Source organism: Coregonus clupeaformis, chromosome 28 (genome assembly GCF_020615455.1).
Source record: "Coregonus clupeaformis isolate EN_2021a chromosome 28, ASM2061545v1, whole genome shotgun sequence".
Lineage (NCBI taxonomy): Eukaryota > Metazoa > Chordata > Actinopteri > Salmoniformes > Salmonidae > Coregonus > Coregonus clupeaformis.
The window spans coordinates 12,148,381-12,169,119 of NC_059219.1; the positions used below are offsets into that span (position 1 = coordinate 12,148,381).

At 44.7% G+C, this 20,739-nt stretch overlaps 1 protein-coding gene across 1 annotated transcript in view; it reads right to left on the reverse strand.

Annotated features, from left to right (window-relative positions):
- Positions 1-11,033: 11,033 nt before the first annotated feature.
- Positions 11,034-20,739, reverse strand: part of LOC121542806 (histone-lysine N-methyltransferase SETD2) — a 47,418-nt gene continuing 37,712 nt past the window's right edge. Inside the window, exons 23-25 of the mRNA XM_045208321.1 lie at positions 16,470-16,544; positions 14,223-14,324; positions 11,034-13,121 (exon numbers count right to left, since the gene is read on the reverse strand). Coding sequence (XP_045064256.1) covers positions 12,960-13,121; positions 14,223-14,324; positions 16,470-16,544 — 339 coding nt within the window. The 3' untranslated portion in view covers positions 11,034-12,959. The remainder of the gene's footprint in view (positions 13,122-14,222; positions 14,325-16,469; positions 16,545-20,739) is intronic.

Here is a 20,739-nt window from a genome sequence, read left to right on the forward strand (position 1 = left end):
GGGTATTTAAAGGGTTTGGGGCAGATACAGTATTAGGAGGGTATTTAAAGGGTTTGGGGCAGATACAGTATTAGGAGGGTATTTAAAGGGTTTGGGGCAGATACAGTATTAGGAGGGTATTTAAAGGGTTTGGGGCAGATACAGTATTAGGAGGGTATTTAAAGGGTTTGGGGCAGATACAGTATTAGGAGGGTATTTAAAGGGTTTGGGGCAGATACAGTATTAGGAGGGTTATTTAAAGGGTTTGGGGGCAGATACAGTATTAGGAGGAGTTATTTAAAGGGTTTGGGGCAGATACAGTATTAGGAGGGTTATTTAAAGGGTTTGGGGCAGATACAGTATTAAGAGGGTATTTAAAGGGTTTGGGGGCAGATACAGTATTAGGAGGGTTATTTAAAGGGTTTGGGGCAGATACAGTATTAGGAGGGTATTTAAAGGGTTTGGGGCAGATACAGTATTAGGAGGGGTATTTAAAGGGTTTGGGGCAGATACAGTATTAGGAGGGTTATTTAAAGGGTTTGGGGCAGATACAGTATTAGGAGGGTATTTAAAGGGTTTGGGGCAGATACAGTATTAGGAGCGTATTTAAAGGGTTTGGGGGCAGATACAGTATTGGAGGGTATTTAAAGGGTTTGAGGGCAGATACAGTATTAGGAGGGTATTTAAAGGGTTTGGGGCAGATACAGTATTAGGAGGGTATTTAAAGGGTTTGGGGCAGATACAGTATTAGGAGGGTATTTAAAGGGTTTGGGGCAGATACAGTATTAGGAGGCGTATTTAAAGGGTTTGGGGCAGATACAGTATTAGGAGGGTTATTTAAAGGGTTTGGGGCAGATACAGTATTAGGAGGGTATTTAAAGGGTTTGGGGCAGATACAGTATTAGGGCGTTATTTAAAGGGGTTTGGGGCAGATACAGTATTAGGGGGTATTTAAAGGGTTTGGGGCAGATACAGTATTAGGAGGGGTATTTAAAGGGTTTGGGGCAGATACAGTATTAGGAGGGTATTTAAAGGGTTTGGGGCAGATACAGTATTAGGAGGGTATTTAAAGGGTTTGGGGCAGATACAGTATTAGGAGGCGTATTTAAAGGGTTTGGGGCAGATACAGTATTAGGAGGGTATTTAAGGGTTTGGGGCAGATACAGTATTAGGAGGGTTATTTAAAGGGTTTAGAGGCAGATACAGTATTAGGAGAGGTTATTTAAAGGGTTTGGGGCAGATACAGTATTAGGAGCGTATTTAAAGGGTTTGGGGCAGGTACAGTATTAGGAGGGTATTTAAAGGGTTTGGGGCAGATACAGTATTAGGAGGGTATTTAAAGGGTTTGGGGCAGATACAGTATTAGGAGGGTTATTTAAAGGGTTTGGGGGCAGATACAGTATTAGGAGGGTTATTTAAAGGGTTTTGGGGCAGATACAGTATTAGGAGGGGTATTTAAAGGGTTTGGGGCAGATACAGTATTAGAGGCGTATTTAAAGGGTTTGGGGCAGATACAGTATTAAGAGGGTATTTAAAGGTTTGGGGCAGATACAGTATTAGGAGGGTATTTAAAGGGTTTGGGGCAGATACAGTATTAGGAGAGTATTTAAAGGGTTTGGGGGCAGATACAGTATTAGGAGGGTTATTTAAAGGGTTTGGGGCAGATACAGTATTAGGAGGGGTATTTAAAGGGTTTGGGGCAGATACAGTATTAGGAGGGTATTTAAAGGGTTTGGGGCAGATACAGTATTAGGGGGTATTTAAAGGTTTGGGGCAGATAAGTATTAGGAGGGTATTTAAAGGGTTTGGGGCAGATACAGTATTAGGAGGGTTATTTAAAGGGTTTGGGGCAGATACAGTATTAGAGGGTTATTTAAAGGGTTTGGGGCAGATACAGTATTAGGGGGTATTTAAAGGGTTTGGGGCAGATACAGTATTAGGAGGAGTATTTAAAGGGGTTTGGGGCAGATACAGTATTAGGAGGGGTATTTAAAGGGTTTGGGGCAGATACAGTATTAGGAGGGTATTTAAAGGGTTTGGGGCAGATACAGTATTAGGAGCGTATTTAAAGGGTTTGGGGCAGATACAGTATTAGGAGGGTATTTAAAGGGTTTGGGGCAGATACAGTATTAGGAGGGTTATTTAAAGGGTTTGGGGCAGATACAGTATTAGGAGGGTATTTAAAGGGTTTGGGGCAGATACAGTATTAGGAGGGTTATTTAAAGGGTTTGGGGCAGATACAGTATTAGGAGGGTATTTAAAGGGTTTGGGGCAGATACAGTATTAGGAGGGTTATTTAAAGGGTTTGGGGCAGATACAGTATTAGGAGGGGTTATTTAAAGGGTTTGGGGCAGATACAGTATTAGGAGGGTATTTAAAGGGTTTGGGGCAGATACAGTATTAGGAGGGTTATTTAAAGGGTTTGGGGCAGATACAGTATTAGGAGGGTTATTTAAAGGGTTTGGGGCAGATACAGTATTAGGAGGGTATTTAAAGGGGTTTGGGGCAGATACAGTATTAGGAGGGGTATTTAAAGGGTTTGGGGCAGATACAGTATTAGGAGGGGTATTTAAAGGGTTTGGGGCAGATACAGTATTAGGAGGGTTATTTAAAGGGTTTGGGGCAGATACAGTATTAGGAGGGTATTTAAAGGGTTTGGGGCAGATACAGTATTAGGAGGGTATTTAAAGGGTTTTGGGGCAGATACAGTATTAGGAGGGTATTTAAAGGGTTTGGGGCAGATACAGTATTAGGAGGGTATTTAAAGGGTTTGGGGCAGATACAGTATTAGGAGGGTATTTAAAGGGTTTGGGGCAGATACAGTATTAGGAGCGTATTTAAAGGGTTTGGGGCAGATACAGTATTAGGAGGGTATTTAAAGGGTTTGGGCAGATACAGTATTAGGAGGGTATTTAAAGGGTTTGGGGGCAGATACAGTATTAGGAGGGTTATTTAAAGGGTTTGGGGCAGATACAGTATTAGGAGGGTTATTTAAAGGGTTTGGGGCAGATACAGTATTAGGAGGGTATTTAAAGGGTTTGGGGCAGATACAGTATTAGGAGGGTATTTAAAGGGTTTGGGGCAGATACAGTATTAGGAGGGTTATTTAAAGGGTTTGGGGCAGATACAGTATTAGGAGGGTTATTTAAAGGGTTTGGGGCAGATACAGTATTAGGAGGGTATTTAAAGGAGTTTGGGGCAGATACAGTATTAGGAGGGGTATTTAAAGGGTTTGGGGCAGATACAGTATTAGGAGGGTTATTTAAAGGGTTTGGGGCAGATACAGTATTAGGAGGGTATTTAAAGGGTTTGGGGCAGATACAGTATTAGGAGGCGTATTTAAAGGGTTTGGGGCAGATACAGTATTAGGAGGGTTATTTAAAGGGTTTGGGGCAGATACAGTATTAGGAGGGTATTTAAAGGGTTTGGGGCAGATACAGTATTAGGAGGGTATTTTAAAGGGTTTGGGGCAGATACAGTATTAGGAGGGTATTTAAAGGGTTTGGGGCAGATACAGTATTAGGAGGGTATTTAAAGGGTTTGGGGCAGATACAGTATTAGGAGGGTATTTAAAGGGTTTGGGGCAGATACAGTATTAGGAGGGTTATTTAAAGGGTTTGGGGCAGATACAGTATTAGGAGCGTATTTAAAGGGTTTGGGGCAGATACAGTATTAGGAGGGTATTTAAAGGGTTTGGGGCAGATACAGTATTAGGAGGGTTATTTAAAGGGTTTGGGGCAGATACAGTATTAGGAGGGTATTTAAAGGGTTTGGGGCAGATACAGTATTAGGAGGGTTATTTAAAGGGTTTGGGGCAGATACAGTATTAGGAGGGTTTTTAAAGGGTTTGGGGCAGATACAGTATTAGGAGGGTATTTAAAGGGTTTGGGGCAGATACAGTATTAGGAGGGGTATTTAAAGGGTTTGGGGCAGATACAGTATTAGGAGGGTTATTTAAAGGGTTTGGGGCAGATACAGTATTAGGAGAGTATTTAAAGGGTTTGGAGCAGATACAGTATTAGGAGGGGTATTTAAAGGGTTTGGGGCAGATACAGTATTAGGAGGGTATTTAAAGGGTTTGGGGCAGATACAGTATTAGGAGGGTATTTAAAGGGTTTGGGGCAGATACAGTATTAGGAGGGTTATTTAAAGGGTTTGGGGCAGATACAGTATTAGGAGGGTATTTAAAGGGTTTGGGGCAGATACAGTATTAGGAGGGTATTTAAAGGGTTTGGGGCAGATACAGTATTAGGAGGGTATTTAAAGGGTTTGGGGCAGATACAGTATTAGGAGGGTATTTAAAGGGTTTGGGGCAGATACAGTATTAGGGGGTATTTAAAGGTTTGGGGCAGATACAGTATTAGGAGGGTATTTAAAGGGTTTGGGGCAGATACAGTATTAGGAGGGTATTTAAAGGGTTTGGGGCAGATACAGTATTAGGAGGGTTATTTAAAGGGTTTGGGGCAGATACAGTATTAGGAGGGTTATTTAAAGGGTTTGGGGCAGATACAGTATTAGGAGCGTATTTAAAGGGTTTGGGGCAGATACAGTATTAGGAGGGTATTTAAAGGGTTTGGGGCAGATACAGTATTAGGAGGGTATTTAAAGGGTTTGGGGCAGATACAGTATTAGGAGCGTATTTAAAGGGTTTGGGGCAGATACAGTATTAGGAGGGTATTTAAAGGGTTTGGGGCAGATACAGTATTAGGAGCGTATTTAAAGGGTTTGGGGCAGATACAGTATTAGGAGGTTATTTAAAGGGTTTGGGGCAGATACAGTATTAGGAGGGGTATTTAAAGGGTTTGGGGCAGATACAGTATTAGGAGGGTATTTAAAGGGTTTGGGGCAGATACAGTATTAGGAGGGTATTTAAAGGGTTTGGGGCAGATACAGTATTAGGAGGGGTATTTAAAGGGTTTGGGGCAGATACAGTATTAGGAGGGTTATTTAAAGGGTTTGGGGCAGATACAGTATTAGGAGGGTATTTAAAGGGTTTGGGGCAGATACAGTATTAGGAGGGTTATTTAAAGGGTTTGGGGCAGATACAGTATTAGGAGGGTATTTAAAGGGTTTGGGGCAGATACAGTATTAGGAGGGTTATTTAAAGGGTTTGGGGCAGATACAGTATTAGGAGGGTATTTAAAGGGTTTAGGGCAGATACAGTATTAGGAGGGTATTTAAAGGGTTTGGGGCAGATACAGTATTAGGAGGGTATTTAAAGGGTTTGGGGCAGATACAGTATTAGGAGGGTATTTAAAGGGTTTGGGGCAGATACAGTATTAGGAGGGTATTTAAAGGGTTTGGGGCAGATACAGTATTAGGAGGGTTATTTAAAGGGTTTGGGGCAGATACAGTATTAGGAGGCGTATTTAAAGGGTTTGGGGCAGATACAGTATTAGGAGGGTATTTAAAGGGTTTGGGGCAGATACAGTATTAGGAGGGTATTTAAAGGGTTTGGGGCAGATACAGTATTAGGAGGGTTATTTAAAGGGTTTGGGGCAGATACAGTATTAGGAGGGTATTTAAAGGGTTTGGGGCAGATACAGTATTAGGAGGGTATTTAAAGGGTTTGGGGCAGATACAGTATTAGGAGGGTTATTTAAAGGGTTTGGGGCAGATACAGTATTAGGAGGGTATTTAAAGGGTTTGGGGCAGATACAGTATTAGGAGGGTATTTAAAGGGTTTGGGGCAGATACAGTATTAGGAGGGTTATTTAAAGGGTTTGGGGCAGATACAGTATTAGGAGGGTATTTAAAGGGTTTGGGGGCAGATACAGTATTAGGAGGGTTATTTAAAGGGTTTGGGGCAGATACAGTATTAGGAGGGTATTTAAAGGGTTTGGGGCAGATACAGTATTAGGAGGGTATTTAAAGGGTTTGGGGCAGATACAGTATTAGGAGGGTTATTTAAAGGGTTTGGGGCAGATACAGTATTAGGAGAGTATTTAAAGGGTTTGGGGCAGATACAGTATTAGGAGGGTATTTAAAGGGTTTGGGGCAGATACAGTATTAGGAGGGGTATTTAAAGGGTTTGGGGGCAGATACAGTATTAGGAGGGGTATTTAAAGGGTTTGGGGCAGATACAGTATTAGGAGGGTTATTTAAAGGGTTTGGGGCAGATACAGTATTAGGAGGGTATTTAAAGGGTTTGGGGCAGATACAGTATTAGGAGCGTATTTAAAGGGTTTGGGGCAGATACAGTATTAGGAGGGTTATTTAAAGGGTTTGGGGCAGATACAGTATTAGGAGGGTATTTAAAGGGTTTGGGGCAGATACAGTATTAGGAGGGTATTTAAAGGGTTTGGGGCAGATACAGTATTAGGAGGGTTATTTAAAGGGTTTGGGGCAGATACAGTATTAGGAGGGTATTTAAAGGGTTTGGGGCAGATACAGTATTAGGAGGGTTATTTAAAGGGTTTGGGGGCAGATACAGTATTAGGAGGGTTATTTAAAGGGTTTGGGGCAGATACAGTATTAGGAGGGTATTTAAAGGGTTTGGGGCAGATACAGTATTAGGAGGGTATTTAAAGGGTTTGGGGCAGATACAGTATTAGGAGGGTATTTAAAGGGTTTGGGGCAGATACAGTATTAGGAGGGTATTTAAAGGGTTTGGGGCAGATACAGTATTAGGAGGGTATTTAAAGGGTTTGGGGCAGATACAGTATTAGGAGGGTATTTAAAGGGTTTGGGGCAGATACAGTATTAGGAGGGTATTTAAAGGGTTTGGGGCAGATACAGTATTAGGAGGGTATTTAAAGGGTTTGGGGCAGATACAGTATTAGGAGCGTATTTAAAGGGTTTGGGGCAGATACAGTATTAGGAGGGTATTTAAAGGGTTTGGGGCAGATACAGTATTAGGAGGGTATTTAAAGGGTTTGGGGCAGATACAGTATTAGGAGGGTATTTAAAGGGTTTGGGGCAGATACAGTATTAGGAGGGTTATTTAAAGGGTTTGGGGCAGATACAGTATTAGGAGGCGTATTTAAAGGGTTTGGGGCAGATACAGTATTAGGAGCGTATTTAAAGGGTTTGGGGCAGATACAGTATTAGGAGGGTTATTTAAAGGGTTTGGGGCAGATACAGTATTAGGAGGGTTATTTAAAGGGTTTGGGGCAGATACAGTATTAGGAGGGTATTTAAAGGGTTTGGGGCAGATACAGTATTAGGAGGGTATTTAAAGGGTTTGGGGCAGATACAGTATTAGGAGGGTTATTTAAAGGGTTTGGGGCAGATACAGTATTAGGAGGCGTATTTAAAGGGTTTGGGGCAGATACAGTATTAGGAGGGTATTTAAAGGGTTTGGGGCAGATACAGTATTAGGAGGGTTATTTAAAGGGTTTGGGGCAGATACAGTATTAGGAGGGTATTTAAAGGGTTTTGGGGCAGATACAGTATTAGGAGCGTATTTAAAGGGTTTGGGGCAGATACAGTATTAGGAGGGTATTTAAAGGGTTTGGGGCAGATACAGTATTAGGAGGGTATTTAAAGGGTTTGGGGCAGATACAGTATTAGGAGCGTATTTAAAGGGTTTGGGGCAGATACAGTATTAGGAGGGTTATTTAAAGGGTTTGGGGCAGATACAGTATTAGGAGCGTATTTAAAGGGTTTGGGGCAGATACAGTATTAGGAGGGTATTTAAAGGGTTTGGGGCAGATACAGTATTAGGAGGGTTATTTAAAGGGTTTGGGGCAGATACAGTATTAGGAGGCGTATTTAAAGGGTTTGGGGCAGATACAGTATTAGGAGGGTTATTTAAAGGGTTTGGGGCAGATACAGTATTAGGAGCGTATTTAAAGGGTTTGGGGCAGATACAGTATTAGGAGGGTATTTAAAGGGTTTGGGGCAGATACAGTATTAGGAGGGTTATTTAAAGGGTTTGGGGCAGATACAGTATTAGGAGGGTTATTTAAAGGGTTTTGGGGCAGATACAGTATTAGGAGGGGTATTTAAAGGGTTTGGGGCAGATACAGTATTAGGAGGGTATTTAAAGGGTTTGGGGCAGATACAGTATTAGGAGGGTATTTAAAGGGTTTGGGGCAGATACAGTATTAGGAGGGGTATTTAAAGGGTTTGGGGCAGATACAGTATTAGGAGGGTATTTAAAGGGTTTGGGGCAGATACAGTATTAGGAGGGTATTTAAAGGGTTTGGGGCAGATACAGTATTAGGAGCGTATTTAAAGGGTTTGGGGCAGATACAGTATTAGGAGGGTTATTTAAAGGGTTTGGGGCAGATACAGTATTAGGAGGGTATTTAAAGGGTTTGGGGCAGATACAGTATTAGAGGGTATTTAAAGGGTTTGGGGCAGATACAGTATTAGGAGGGTATTTAAAGGGTTTGGGGGCAGATACAGTATTAGGAGGGTATTTAAAGGGTTTGGGGCAGATACAGTATTAGGAGGGTATTTAAAGGGTTTGGGGCAGATACAGTATTAGGAGGGTATTTAAAGGGTTTGGGGCAGATACAGTATTAGGAGGGTATTTAAAGGGTTTGGGGCAGATACAGTATTAGGAGGGTTATTTAAAGGGTTTGGGGCAGATACAGTATTAGGAGGGTTATTTAAAGGGTTTGGGGCAGATACAGTATTAGGAGCGTATTTAAAGGGTTTGGGGCAGATACAGTATTAGGAGCGTATTTAAAGGGTTTGGGGCAGATACAGTATTAGGAGGGTTATTTAAAGGGTTTGGGGCAGATACAGTATTAGGAGGGTATTTAAAGGGTTTGGGGCAGATACAGTATTAGGAGGGTATTTAAAGGGTTTGGGGCAGATACAGTATTAGGAGGGTATTTAAAGGGTTTGGGGCAGATACAGTATTAGGAGGGTATTTAAAGGGTTTGGGGCAGATACAGTATTAGGAGGGTATTTAAAGGGTTTGGGGCAGATACAGTATTAGGAGGGTATTTAAAGGGTTTGGGGCAGATACAGTATTAGGAGGGTATTTAAAGGGTTTGGGGCAGATACAGTATTAGGAGGGTATTTAAAGGGTTTGGGGCAGATACAGTATTAGGAGGGTATTTAAAGGGTTTGGGGCAGATACAGTATTAGGAGGGTTATTTAAAGGGTTTGGGGCAGATACAGTATTAGGAGGGTATTTAAAGGGTTTGGGGCAGATACAGTATTAGGAGCGTATTTAAAGGGTTTGGGGCAGATACAGTATTAGGAGCGTATTTAAAGGGTTTGGGGCAGATACAGTATTAGGAGGGTTATTTAAAGGGTTTGGGGCAGATACAGTATTAGGAGGGTTATTTAAAGGGTTTGGGGCAGATACAGTATTAGGAGGGTATTTAAAGGGTTTGGGGCAGATACAGTATTAGGAGGGTATTTAAAGGGTTTGGGGCAGATACAGTATTAGGAGCGTATTTAAAGGGTTTGGGGCAGATACAGTATAAGATAATAGGCTTCACTTTCCTTGAGATTCCTGCTCCCTCCCTCCACCCCTCCACCACTCCATCCCTCCCCTCATCCCTCCCAACCCCCTCCCTGCCTTCACCCTTCCCGTCCCATCCACGACTTCTACTCAGTCTGTTCTCAGCTGAAATCTGTTCATGATTTCTCTCTCTGTCTTTACTCTGCGCTCTAAGTGGGAGCAGGCCTGCGTCTCTCTCTAGCAGGGCCCGAGGCAGGCAGCGTTCCATGCTGTCACGCACACCAGACGCTCCAGCTTAACTGCGGCCTGGAGCGCACAGGCATGGGGGTGCAGAATGCACATGCACTCAGAGGGGGACGGAGATGCGGGGGGTAGTGAACAGGGCAAGGATCCCAAATAGCACCCAATACCCTATATAATGACCAGAGCCCTATGGGTCCCATTTGGGATGCAGGGCAGATGCTCTCTGCTGCTCCACTCATCAGGGGCCTCCCTCCATCTTTAGTTAGTCACAGGGCCCTCCCTCCATCTTTAGTCTGTCACGGGGCCTCATCAGGATCCTCCCTCCATCTTTAGTCAGTCACAGGGCCTCATCAGGGGCCACCCTCCATCTTTAGTCAGTCACAGGGCCTCATCAGGGGCCTCCCTCCATCTTTAGTCAGTCACGGGGCCTCATCAGGGGCCTCCCTCCATCTTTAGTCAGTCACAGGGCCTCATCAGGGCCCTCCCTCCATCTTTAGTCAGTCACAGGGCCTCATCAGGGCCCTCCCTCCATCTTTCCCAGTCATGTGAAATCCATAGATTAGGGCCTAATGAATTTATTTCAAGTGACTGATTTCCTTATGAACTGTACCTCATTAAAATCTTTAAAAATGGTTGTTTATATTTTTGTTCAGTATACATATTTAAAATCAGTAACAGAGCATCTACATCTTTAGTAACAGGGCCTCTACATCTTTAGTAACAGGGCCTCTAATGAAAGCAGTCAATCCCCTTTACTGGAGGCACTGACTGGCTGGCTGTGTGTCTATGTACTAAATGGCACCCTATTCCCCATATAGTCCTTATGAGGCCTGGTCAAAAGTAGTGCACTAAATAGGGAATAAGGTAACATTGGGGACGAAGACAGCCTGTCCCTCCATATGCATCCTGTGTTGAAGGGGTAAGTACATAAACAGGGTAAACTGGGATTGGATGGTATGCAGTGCACTACGGAGTATCTAATCATGTATTGGAGGTAGTTTTCATTTGATTCTGGGTGGGTGACTGTCAAACTAACACCCAAGTAAATGCCCTAGAAATGTTTACTGTGCAAGGCAAAAATGGAATACACATTTAAAAAAAAGAAGTTTATTTTACCTTTTTAAATGTTTGTACACAAAGTATGACAATGTGCTTACACAGTACTTACAGCAGAGTTGGGGTGAAACTCCTTTTTGTACAGAAAATAAAAACCTGTCTCAAAACAAACTAAACAGAAAGATGCTGCAACCGCCAAAATAAACAGATTCAAACAAGAGAGGCTGTGAGAGTGGGTGGAATCCTGGCTTTAGCTGACGGAGGAAGAGGGCAGGGGGTGTGGAGTTGAGCTGCTGGAGCAGACAGGGGAACTCACGCGCCCCTAGTCTCCCCCCCACGCGCCCCTAGTCTCCTCCCCCCCCCCCACGCGCCCCTAGTCTCTCCCCCCCCCCCCCTCTTTTGTCCACCTGTGTTTGGTATAATTACACCTGGCTATTTACAGGTTATATCATGGACCAACAGTCCGTCGTTTTACAAAGACTTTGCTTACTTAAACATTCTCAAACTATTTCTCAATATATTCACATACAAAGCAATATAATACGTGTGTGTTTGAACATGGTTTTAATGCAATTTAAAATGGTGGTGTGAGAGTTACCTAAATGATTAACGACCCCAAGCCTATGAACCTGTAACCCTGACGACAGGACACAAACCTTGTTACCCCGGAGACTAACGAGTAAAACAGCTTGTGTATCAACAGGATGAGAGCACAGACGCCTCTGTGATGCCTGTCCAAAGGAATTATAATAGTAAAAAAAGACAAGGTGAAATAGACTTAAAATCACAACGCTACAACCCTTTGTGGAGGGGGGAGGGGGGAGGGGGGTATTTAGAACAGAGTGAGGGACACTGACTGACACATAAGCATCATGTGTGTCTGATGACAGCATCCAGATCCTGTCCACTTCATAGTACAAGTTAATAAAATACATAAAAACATTGATCAGTAACCCCGTCCCCTGCTGTTCCTTCTTCACCACTAAGTCCTCTTGAAGGCCCCGTCTGTCCGTCCAACCCACTACTTGATACCATCAGACCAGTAGGTGGACAGACGAGTACAAGCTCCATAATAAAAGTTCATTCTTCAATCTTTTTTCTTTTTTTTTTCCTCTGGGAGGGAGCATTGGAACATGGACTCCGTCCTTAATGGCACACTATTCCCTACATAGAGCTCTCGTCAAAAGTAGTGCGCTATGGGATTCCCCTATTGGCCCTGGTCAAAAGTAGTGCTCTATATAGGGAATATGGTGCCATTTGGTAAGCAGCCATGGAGGAATTCTTATAAGGACACCAGTCAGCTTGACAGAACCGAACCCAGCCTCCATCAGAACCGAACCCAGCCTCCATCAGAACCGAACCCAGCCTCCATCAGAACCGAACCCAGCCTCCATCAAGCGTTCATATAACAACAGAGGCTCCGGAGTCTTGTGGTCTGAAGGCAGGGAGGGCTTGGGGAGTAGAAAGCTTGGACTATCACAGCCCAGCTAAAGGCAGCACCAGATACCCTAGTCAAGGTCAATGGCTGGCTGGGGGGGGGAGATGGGCGGCAGGGCGCACCAGAGGAAAGCCAGTCAGTCATATGGATAAACAGATTCTTTAGTCTTTCTTTACATTGATCCATTTTGACCAGTTCATTCCCACTGCTGGACTTCATTACAGCAACATCCCAACATTGAAAAAACATTGAAGAGCAATTTAAAAATCATGGTTTTTCAGCCAGGGGAGGAAGAGTTCTAGAGAGAATATGTAGCTGAAAAGATGTTGAGAACATTGTTAGTTCGGTAACAAAGTTGAACTGGAAAAATGCAGAAAGCAAAACACGGTAGTGAGAATATAGTCAATGTAGCACCCCTCTCTGGGTCTGACTCCCAAATGGCACCCTATTCCCTATAAAGTACATATATAGGGAATAGGGTGCCAGTTGAGATGCAGCCTAGGTGTCGCACACTTCTCTGTGGACACTTCACCTGGAGCCTCTGCCCCTTGTGAGACGCCTCCCTCTGCGTCATCATGATTCTAGTCCCCGCCCCTAGTTCCCGGGTCAAGCCTTCAAGGCATCAGTTTAAGACCGTCTTTGTCAACATAAATATGTCCTCCACATAAATGTGTGTGTGGAACGATCCCACCTCCATAATCAAACACAGTTCAGTTTCACTGCTTGACTTGACTCCTACTTGGCGTGAGAAGAGTAAAAAGCGAATCTGTGTTCGGGTTTGAGTGTGTCTCCTTTCACCGTTCGTGGGCCCCAAATGAGTGTAGACTAATCATAGTTTCAAGTCTTGATCCTGGTTCTGTTCCTCCAGTCAGACACTTAGTCCAGCTCAGTGTCCTCTTTGGGCCGGTAGATGCTGCCAAACTTCTGCATGTATTTCTTGATGTACTCCTTGGTCTTGTGCTTGACGTTCTCGTTGCACTCCAGGTCCTCTGGGTTCTTGCAGGATTTCAGCTCCTTGTTCATCACACCGTGAGTTAGCTGGAGGGATGGAAAAGGGGGAGAAAATAACAGGGGAAAAAGGAAGTCAGATGTTTCTACTTCCAGACAGCAAAATCGGTAACGGCTAACTTTCCCATAATTCCCAAGTTTTCAAGAAACCCTAGTTTGAGGATTCAGGATCTTCTACTAATTCAGTCCTGATTTTGTGAGTCTTCCAACCAGGATTTCTGGAAAGTTATCGGAATTGTACAACCCTGCAACAACACAAAGTGAAACTAGCTCCATCAAAAGGAGAATGGAGGTGAGGTCACACTGTGAAGAGATGAGGCTTTCACTCTAACTGATCCACTTCAAGAGCTTAGTTCTCATCTTAAAATGTAGACAGTCAAATGCCAGGGATGTGTCCCAAATGGCACCCTAATCCCTATATAGTGTGCTACCTTTGACCAGGGCCCATACAGTGCCATTTGGGACGCACCCCAGCTCTCTATATAAAGGAGTCAATCCAAAACGTTAGCTAGCGCTCTAGTTTAAGACGTTCTGTTTTAAGGGTTGGTCTGCATGGTATAAAATGTCAGTGTACTTCGCCTCTCCTTTGTTTATTGTGACCATGTGCTCAAGAGTAGTGGCATGTCTCTCCATTTAAACAAGTCCCCACAGAAACGCTCAAAACTACTTGAGGCGGAAAAAAAAATAGCCTTCTGCCCTTTGAGAGAGATAAAAATAAAATAAAAACAGACTACTATTCTAAAATGTACAATGTGTCCCATTTGACCAAAAAAGGAAGAAATAAAAAAAGTTTAAAGCATTGACAGGGCTATGTCCCAAATGGCACCATTTCCCCTACACAGTGCACTACTTTTTGACCAAAGCCTATTGGTCAAAAGTAGTGCACTATGTAGGGAATAGGGTGCCATTTGGGATGAAGCCTGAAACAGTGGGAGCTGAAGGCTCATGCGTATGGTCTGGGGGAAGAGCTTTAGTGTGAGAGGTGAAAGGAAATACCTCTGTCCTTTGAAATTAATTGCTATCCAGGACTTTAATTCAATACTGTTGGGAGAGGTCAATGTTTTGGATGGTTTGCGCCAATAAATTATGAATACCCAAATGATGGCTTTCCACGCACGTACAACCACCTACCTTTCTGGCTAGGTGTTTGAAATCCTCAGTGTTGATGATGCGTCCCAGTTTGCAGTCTGGTTTCCGGAACGGGTTCAAGCAGGTCACAATGAACTGGGACATCTAATCATAACACAGAAAATTGGATGTCAAATCGTCATGTAGAGATAACATTTATTACATTTTTCAGTCATTTAGCAGACGCTCTTATCCAGAGCGACTTACTAGTGCATTCATCTTAAGATAGCTAGGTGGGACAACCACATATCATAGTAAGCTGGGCTTGACATTAACTGTTTTTAGCCACTTGTGAAATGTGCAAACGCACGAGGCTTTGATCTCAAAAACACATCTCGCGACTGCATGATTGAAAGACCGCTCGTGCCTGTCAACGCAGGCCTACCATAATTATACTCTGATACGATCTGCAAAGATTGGTAGGACATTGAGCAAAACATTGCATCCGGAGGACACTGATCCGTTTCTGATCGGAGTAGCCTAATTGTTTGATTTTGTGATTTTTGCGTGATTTTGTTACTTGTCCATTCAGACAACAAATCTACACTGAGTGTACAAAACATTAGGAACACCTTCCTAATATTGAGTTGCACCCGCTTTTGCCCTCAGAACAGCCTCAATTCGTCGGGGCATGGACTCTACAAAGTGTCGAAAGCGTTCCACAGGGATGCGGGCCCATGTTGACTCCAATGCTTCCCACAGTTGTGTCAAGTTGGCTGGATGTCCGTTGGATGGTGGACCATTCTTGATACACACAGGACACTGTTGATGGAAAGAGCAGGGGTTCCTAATGTTTTTTTACACTCAGTGTATAATCTGCTTGTCCAACTATGTTTTTTACACTCAGTGTATAATCTGCTTGTCCAACTGTTTTTTACACTCAGTGTATAATCTGCTTGTCCAACTGTTTTTTACACTCAGTGTATAATCTGCTTGTCCAACAGTTTTTTACACTCAGTGTATAATCTGCTTGTCCAACTGTTTTTTACACTCAGTGTATAATCTGCTTGTCCAACTATGTTTTTTACTTGCCCCGGGCAAGTGGACAAGCGTTAATGTCGAACCTTGGTAAGTACATTGTTTCTCAATAAAGCAGCTTTCAGCAAATTCAGAGCTAGTAAGAAAAGCCTAGCGCAAGTATTTCGTTTAAGAAAGGCCATTTAAAAAATATATACAGTGCATTCGGAAAGTATTCAGAACCCTTGACGTTTTTCACATTTTGTTACATTACAGCCTCCCATTTTTCTTTGCAGATCCTCTCAAGCTCTGTCAGGTTGGATGGGGAGCGTCGCTGCACATCTATTTTCAGGTCTCTCCAGAGATGTTCGATCGGGTTCAAGTCTGGGCTCTGGCTGGGTGCTTAGGGTCGTTGTCCTGTTAGAAGGTGAACCTTTGCCTCAGTCTGAGGTCCTGAGCGCTCTGGAGCAGGTTTTTCATCAAGGATCTCTCTGTACTTTGCTCCGTTCATCATTCCCTCAATCCTGACTAGTCTCCCAGTCCCTGCCGCTGAAAAACATCCCCAAAGCATGATGCTGCCACCACCATGCTTCACTGTAGGGATGGTGCCAAGTTTCCTCCAGATGTGACGCTTGGCATTCAGGCCAAAGAGTTCAATCTTGGTTTCATCAGACCAGAGAATCTTGTTTCTCAAGGTCTGAGAGTCCTTTGGTGGAGGAGGAATAATGGTCTGGGGCTGTTTTTCATGGTTCGGCTAGACCCCTTAGTTCCAGTGAAGGGAAATCTTAACGCTACAGCATACAATGACTTTCTAGACGATTCTGTGCTTCCTACTTTGTGGCAACAGTTTGGAGAAGGCCCTTTCCTGTTTCAGCATGACAATGCCCCCGTGCACAAAGCGAGGTCCATACAGAAATGGTTTGTCGAGATCGGTGTGGAAGAACTTGACTGGCGTGCACAGAGCCCTGACCTCAACCCCATCGAACACCTTTGGGATGAATTAGAACGCCGACTGCAAGCTAGGCCTAATCGCCCAACATCAGTGCCCGACCTCACTAATGCTCTTGTGGCTGAATGGAAGCAAGTCCCTGCAGTAATGTTCCAACATCTACTGGAAAGCTTTCCCAGAAGATTGGAGGCTGTTATAGCAGCAAAGGGGGGACCAACTCAATATTAATGCCCGTGATTTTGGAATGAGATGTTCGACAAGCAGGTGTCCACATACTTTTGGCCATGTGTAGTTGAGGAGGAGGCATCACAGGAAGACTAATTGAGATATAGACGTTGACTCACCTCTTTCCGGAACGTCTCCTTGCTCCTCTTGGCCAGCTCACTGGATGTGTCTGCCTCTGCCGTCTTAGTAGAGAACTGTGGAAACACACACAGAGAGAGAGGGAGAGAGAGAGGTCAGGGAACATGTCTGTCTATAGAACAGTCACGTTTCATTTGACTAGCTTGGTTCGGCCGTGGGTTCATCTAAACGGTCGCCTAGCAATCTGTCTAGGTCATAGCTACTGCCATTTTCTCAGCTGTGGCAGACAGCAGCCATTTCTTGGAGCTAAAAGCCCCAGATCAAAGGAAGTGAGGCTGTATCAGCCACACCATACCATGGATGAAACATGGCAGGTGTTGGGCTAAGGCCCTGGACTTCAAGGCTGGTGGGGAAGGCAGTCAGGCGGGTCACACCTGGTCACCAGCCCCCTCCAACAGGACAGGAGGGAGCCACACAAAGCAGGGATATCCTGCCAGGATAAAGGCTGGGCTCCCTCTCCGGCTAACAGTCCCCTCCCCCCTCAGCCCCAGAGACAGCCAGTAGACAGTTTATGCCCCCCCCCAGCACCAGAGACAGCCAGTAGACAGTTGATGCCCCCCCAGCACCAGAGACAGCCAGTAGATAGTTGATGCCCCCCCCAGCACCAGAGACAGCCAATAGACAGTTGATGCCTCCCATGCCCCAAAACCAGAGTGGAGGATCAAAGAGAACCACAATGGATTCTCATACAGCTCTCTTCCGTGCTTCCTGAGGGGTGGTGATTCTCACACAGCTCTCTTCCGTGCTTCCTGAGGGGTGGTGATTCTCACACAGCTCTCTTCCGTGCTTCCTGAGGGGTGGTGATTCTCACACAGCTCTCCTCCGTGCTTCCTGAGGGGTGGTGATTCTCACACAACTCTCCTCCGTGCTTCCTGAGGGGTGGTGATTCTCACACAACTCTCCTCCGTGCTTCCTGAGGGGTGGTGATTCTCACAACTCTCCTCCGTGCTTCCTGAGGGGTGGTGATTCTCACACAACTCTCCTCCGTGCTTCCTGAGGGGTGGTGATTCTCACACAACTCTCCTCCGTGCTTCCTGAGGGGTGGTGATTCTCACAACTCTCCTCCGTGCTTCCTGAGGGGTGGTGATTCTCACACAACTCTCCTCCGTGCTTCCTGAGGGGTGGTGATTCTCACACAGCTCTCCTCCGTGCTTCCTGAGGGGTGGTGATTCTCACACAGCTCTCCTCCGTGCTTCCTGAGGGGTGGTGATTCTCACACAACTCTCCTCCGTGCTTCCTGAGGGGTGGTGATTCTCACACAGCTCTCTTCCGTGCTTCCTGAGGGGTGGTGATTCTCACACAGCTCTCCTCCGTGCTTCCTGAGGGGTGGTGATTCTCACACAGCTCTCCTCCGTGCTTCCTGAGGGGTGGTGATTCTCACACAGCTCTCCTCCGTGCTTCCTGAGGGGTGGTGATTCTCACACAGCTCTCCTCCGTGCTTCCTGAGGGGTGGTGATTCTCACACAGCTCTCCTCCGTGCTTCCTGAGGGGGTGGTGATTCTCACACAGCTCTCCTCCGTGCTTCCTGAGGGGTGGTGATTCTCACACAGCTCTCCTCCGTGCTTCCTGAGGGGTGGTGATTCTCACACAGCTCTCCTCCGTGCTTCCTGAGGGGTGGTGATTCTCACACAACTCTCCTCCGTGCTTCCTGAGGGATGGTGTGCCCATGTAGCGTACCAGGGAGAAGCATTCAGGCTGACAAGAGAACACTTTATGAGCCAGTGTTTAACCTAGATTATCTTCCAGGTGGGATGCAAAGACCTCTAACCAAAACGCCAAATTATTATCATGGGTCAACAGAGCTAGGGAAAATAATATTTAAGTGGTGTCAGAAATTCAGTGGGTATCATTTCAGGTCCTGGTCAGTGGGCACAGAGACAGACACCACTATCAAGACATGTTGGAAATGGTCCTTGAGCTCATGGCTTTTATTGGCCGACGACATCATCATAAACATAGAGAGAGATAGAGAGATCCCATCGTTTAAAGAAAGGGTCTCTCCCTCTCTGTGGAGACACATCTGAAAACATTTAAGCTCAGAGACACAAGGGCCCGGTCTGTAGAAACCACAAACCTCAGACGGTTTCCATTATGATCAAAGGAAGAGAAGAAAAGAGAGAACGAGAGAGAGAGAGAACGAGCGAGAGAGAGAACGAGCGAGAGAGAGAGAGAACGAGCGAGAGAGAGAGAGAACGAGCGAGAGAGAAAGAGAGAACGAGCGAGAGAGAAAGAGAGAACGAGCGAGAGAGAGAACGAGCGAGAGAGAGAACGAGCGAGAGAGAGAACGAGCGAGAGAGAGAACGAGCGAGAGAGAGAACGAGCGAGAGAGAGAACGAGCGAGAGAGAGAACGAGAGAGAGAGAGAACGAGCGAGAGAGAGAACGAGAGAGAGAGAGAACGAGAGAGAGAGAGAACGAGAGAGAGAGAGAGAACGAGAAAGAGAGAGAACGAGAGAGAGAGCACGAGAGAGAGAGAGAGAACGAGAGAGAACGAGAGAGAGAGAGAACGAGAGAGAGAACGAGAGAGAGAAAGACCATGCCCACACCCCATATAGGCCCCCTCAGATCAGACCTATGACCCTCCTGCCCACCCCATGCCCTCCACTCCCGCAAAGAGGGCCTCAACATGAAAGTCACACATTCGCCCAGGCAAACAGCCCAACCCCCACTATTACACTAGCCCAAGCCAATGGCATGTACCAGATGCTCAGCAGGCTCTGCTCACACTTACTGGTCTGAGGCCAAACCACACGACTAGCAACATTAGACACTTTATGGAACACAAAGCCTTCACTTTCTCATCCTGGAATACCCAAGGCCTGAGGTCATCTGCCTTTGGCCTAAAGAGCAGGAACCCAGACTTCAAAGAAATACAGACATTGTCATTCTACAAGAAACATGGTATAGAGATGGACCGGACCCACTGGTCGCCCCCTAGGTTACAGGTGTGAAACAGGGAAGGGACTCAGGGGATATGCTAATTTGGTATAGAGCAGACCTAACTCACGCTATTAAATTAATCAAAACAGGAACATTTTACATTTGGCTAGAAATTCAAAAGGAAATTATTTCAGAGACAAATGTCCTCCTGTGTGCTACCTATATCCCCCCACTAAAGTCCCTATACTTTAATGAAGACAGCTTCTCCATCCTGGAGGGGGAAATCAATATTTTCCAAGCCCAGGGACATGTACTAGTCTGTGGTGATAAACACCTACCTGGAGATGACAGCATTCCCTCCCCCATATGCCCCCCTAGGCACAAATACGACAACATAACCAACGCTGGGTATGTACATAGTCAATGGTAGGCTTTGAGGGGACTACTAACGTAGGTACACCTATAGCTCATCTCTTGGCAGTAGTACTGTAGACTACTGTATCACTGACCTCAACCCAGAGTCTCTCAGAGCGTTCAGTCAGCCCACTGACACCCCTATCAAATCACAGCAAAATCACAGCCTACTTGAACAGAGCATTACTCAATCATGAGGCATCAAAGCCAAAGGAACTGAATAATATTAAGAAATTATATAGATGGAAGGAAAGTAGTGTGGACACATACCAAAAATCAATTAGGCAACAAATTCAATCCCTTTTAGACAACTTCCGGGACAAAATGTAGTAGTGAAGGTGTAAACTTGGCAGTAGAAAACCTAAACAGTATATTTGACCTCTTAGCTTCCCTATCAAATAAACAAAAATGTCAAGAAGACAACCTACGAAAATTAACAACGACCAATGGTTTGATGAAGAATGCAAAAACTTAAGAAATTGAGAAACCTATCCAACCAAAAACAGAAACCCAGAAAACCTGAGGCTACAGCTTCACTATGGTGAATCACTGAAACAATACAGAAACACACTACGGAAAAAGGAACAGTACGTCAGAAATCAGCTCAATGTCATTGAAGAATCCATAGAATCTAACCACTTCTGGGAAAATACTAAACAAACAACACGAAGAGTTATCTATCCAAAACTGAGATGTGTGGATAAACCACTTCTCCAATCTTTTTGGCCCTTTAACAAAAAACAAAAACAGCAAAAACATATACATGATCAAATACAAATCAACTATTAATGACTACCAGAACCCACTGGATTCTCCAATTTCATTGAATGAACTACAGGACAAAATACAAACCCTCCAACCCCAAAAGGCCTGTGGTGTTGATGGTATCCTAAATTAAATGATAAAATATACAGACCACAAATTCCAATTGATATGCGTCAACAACAACCTTGGGAAAA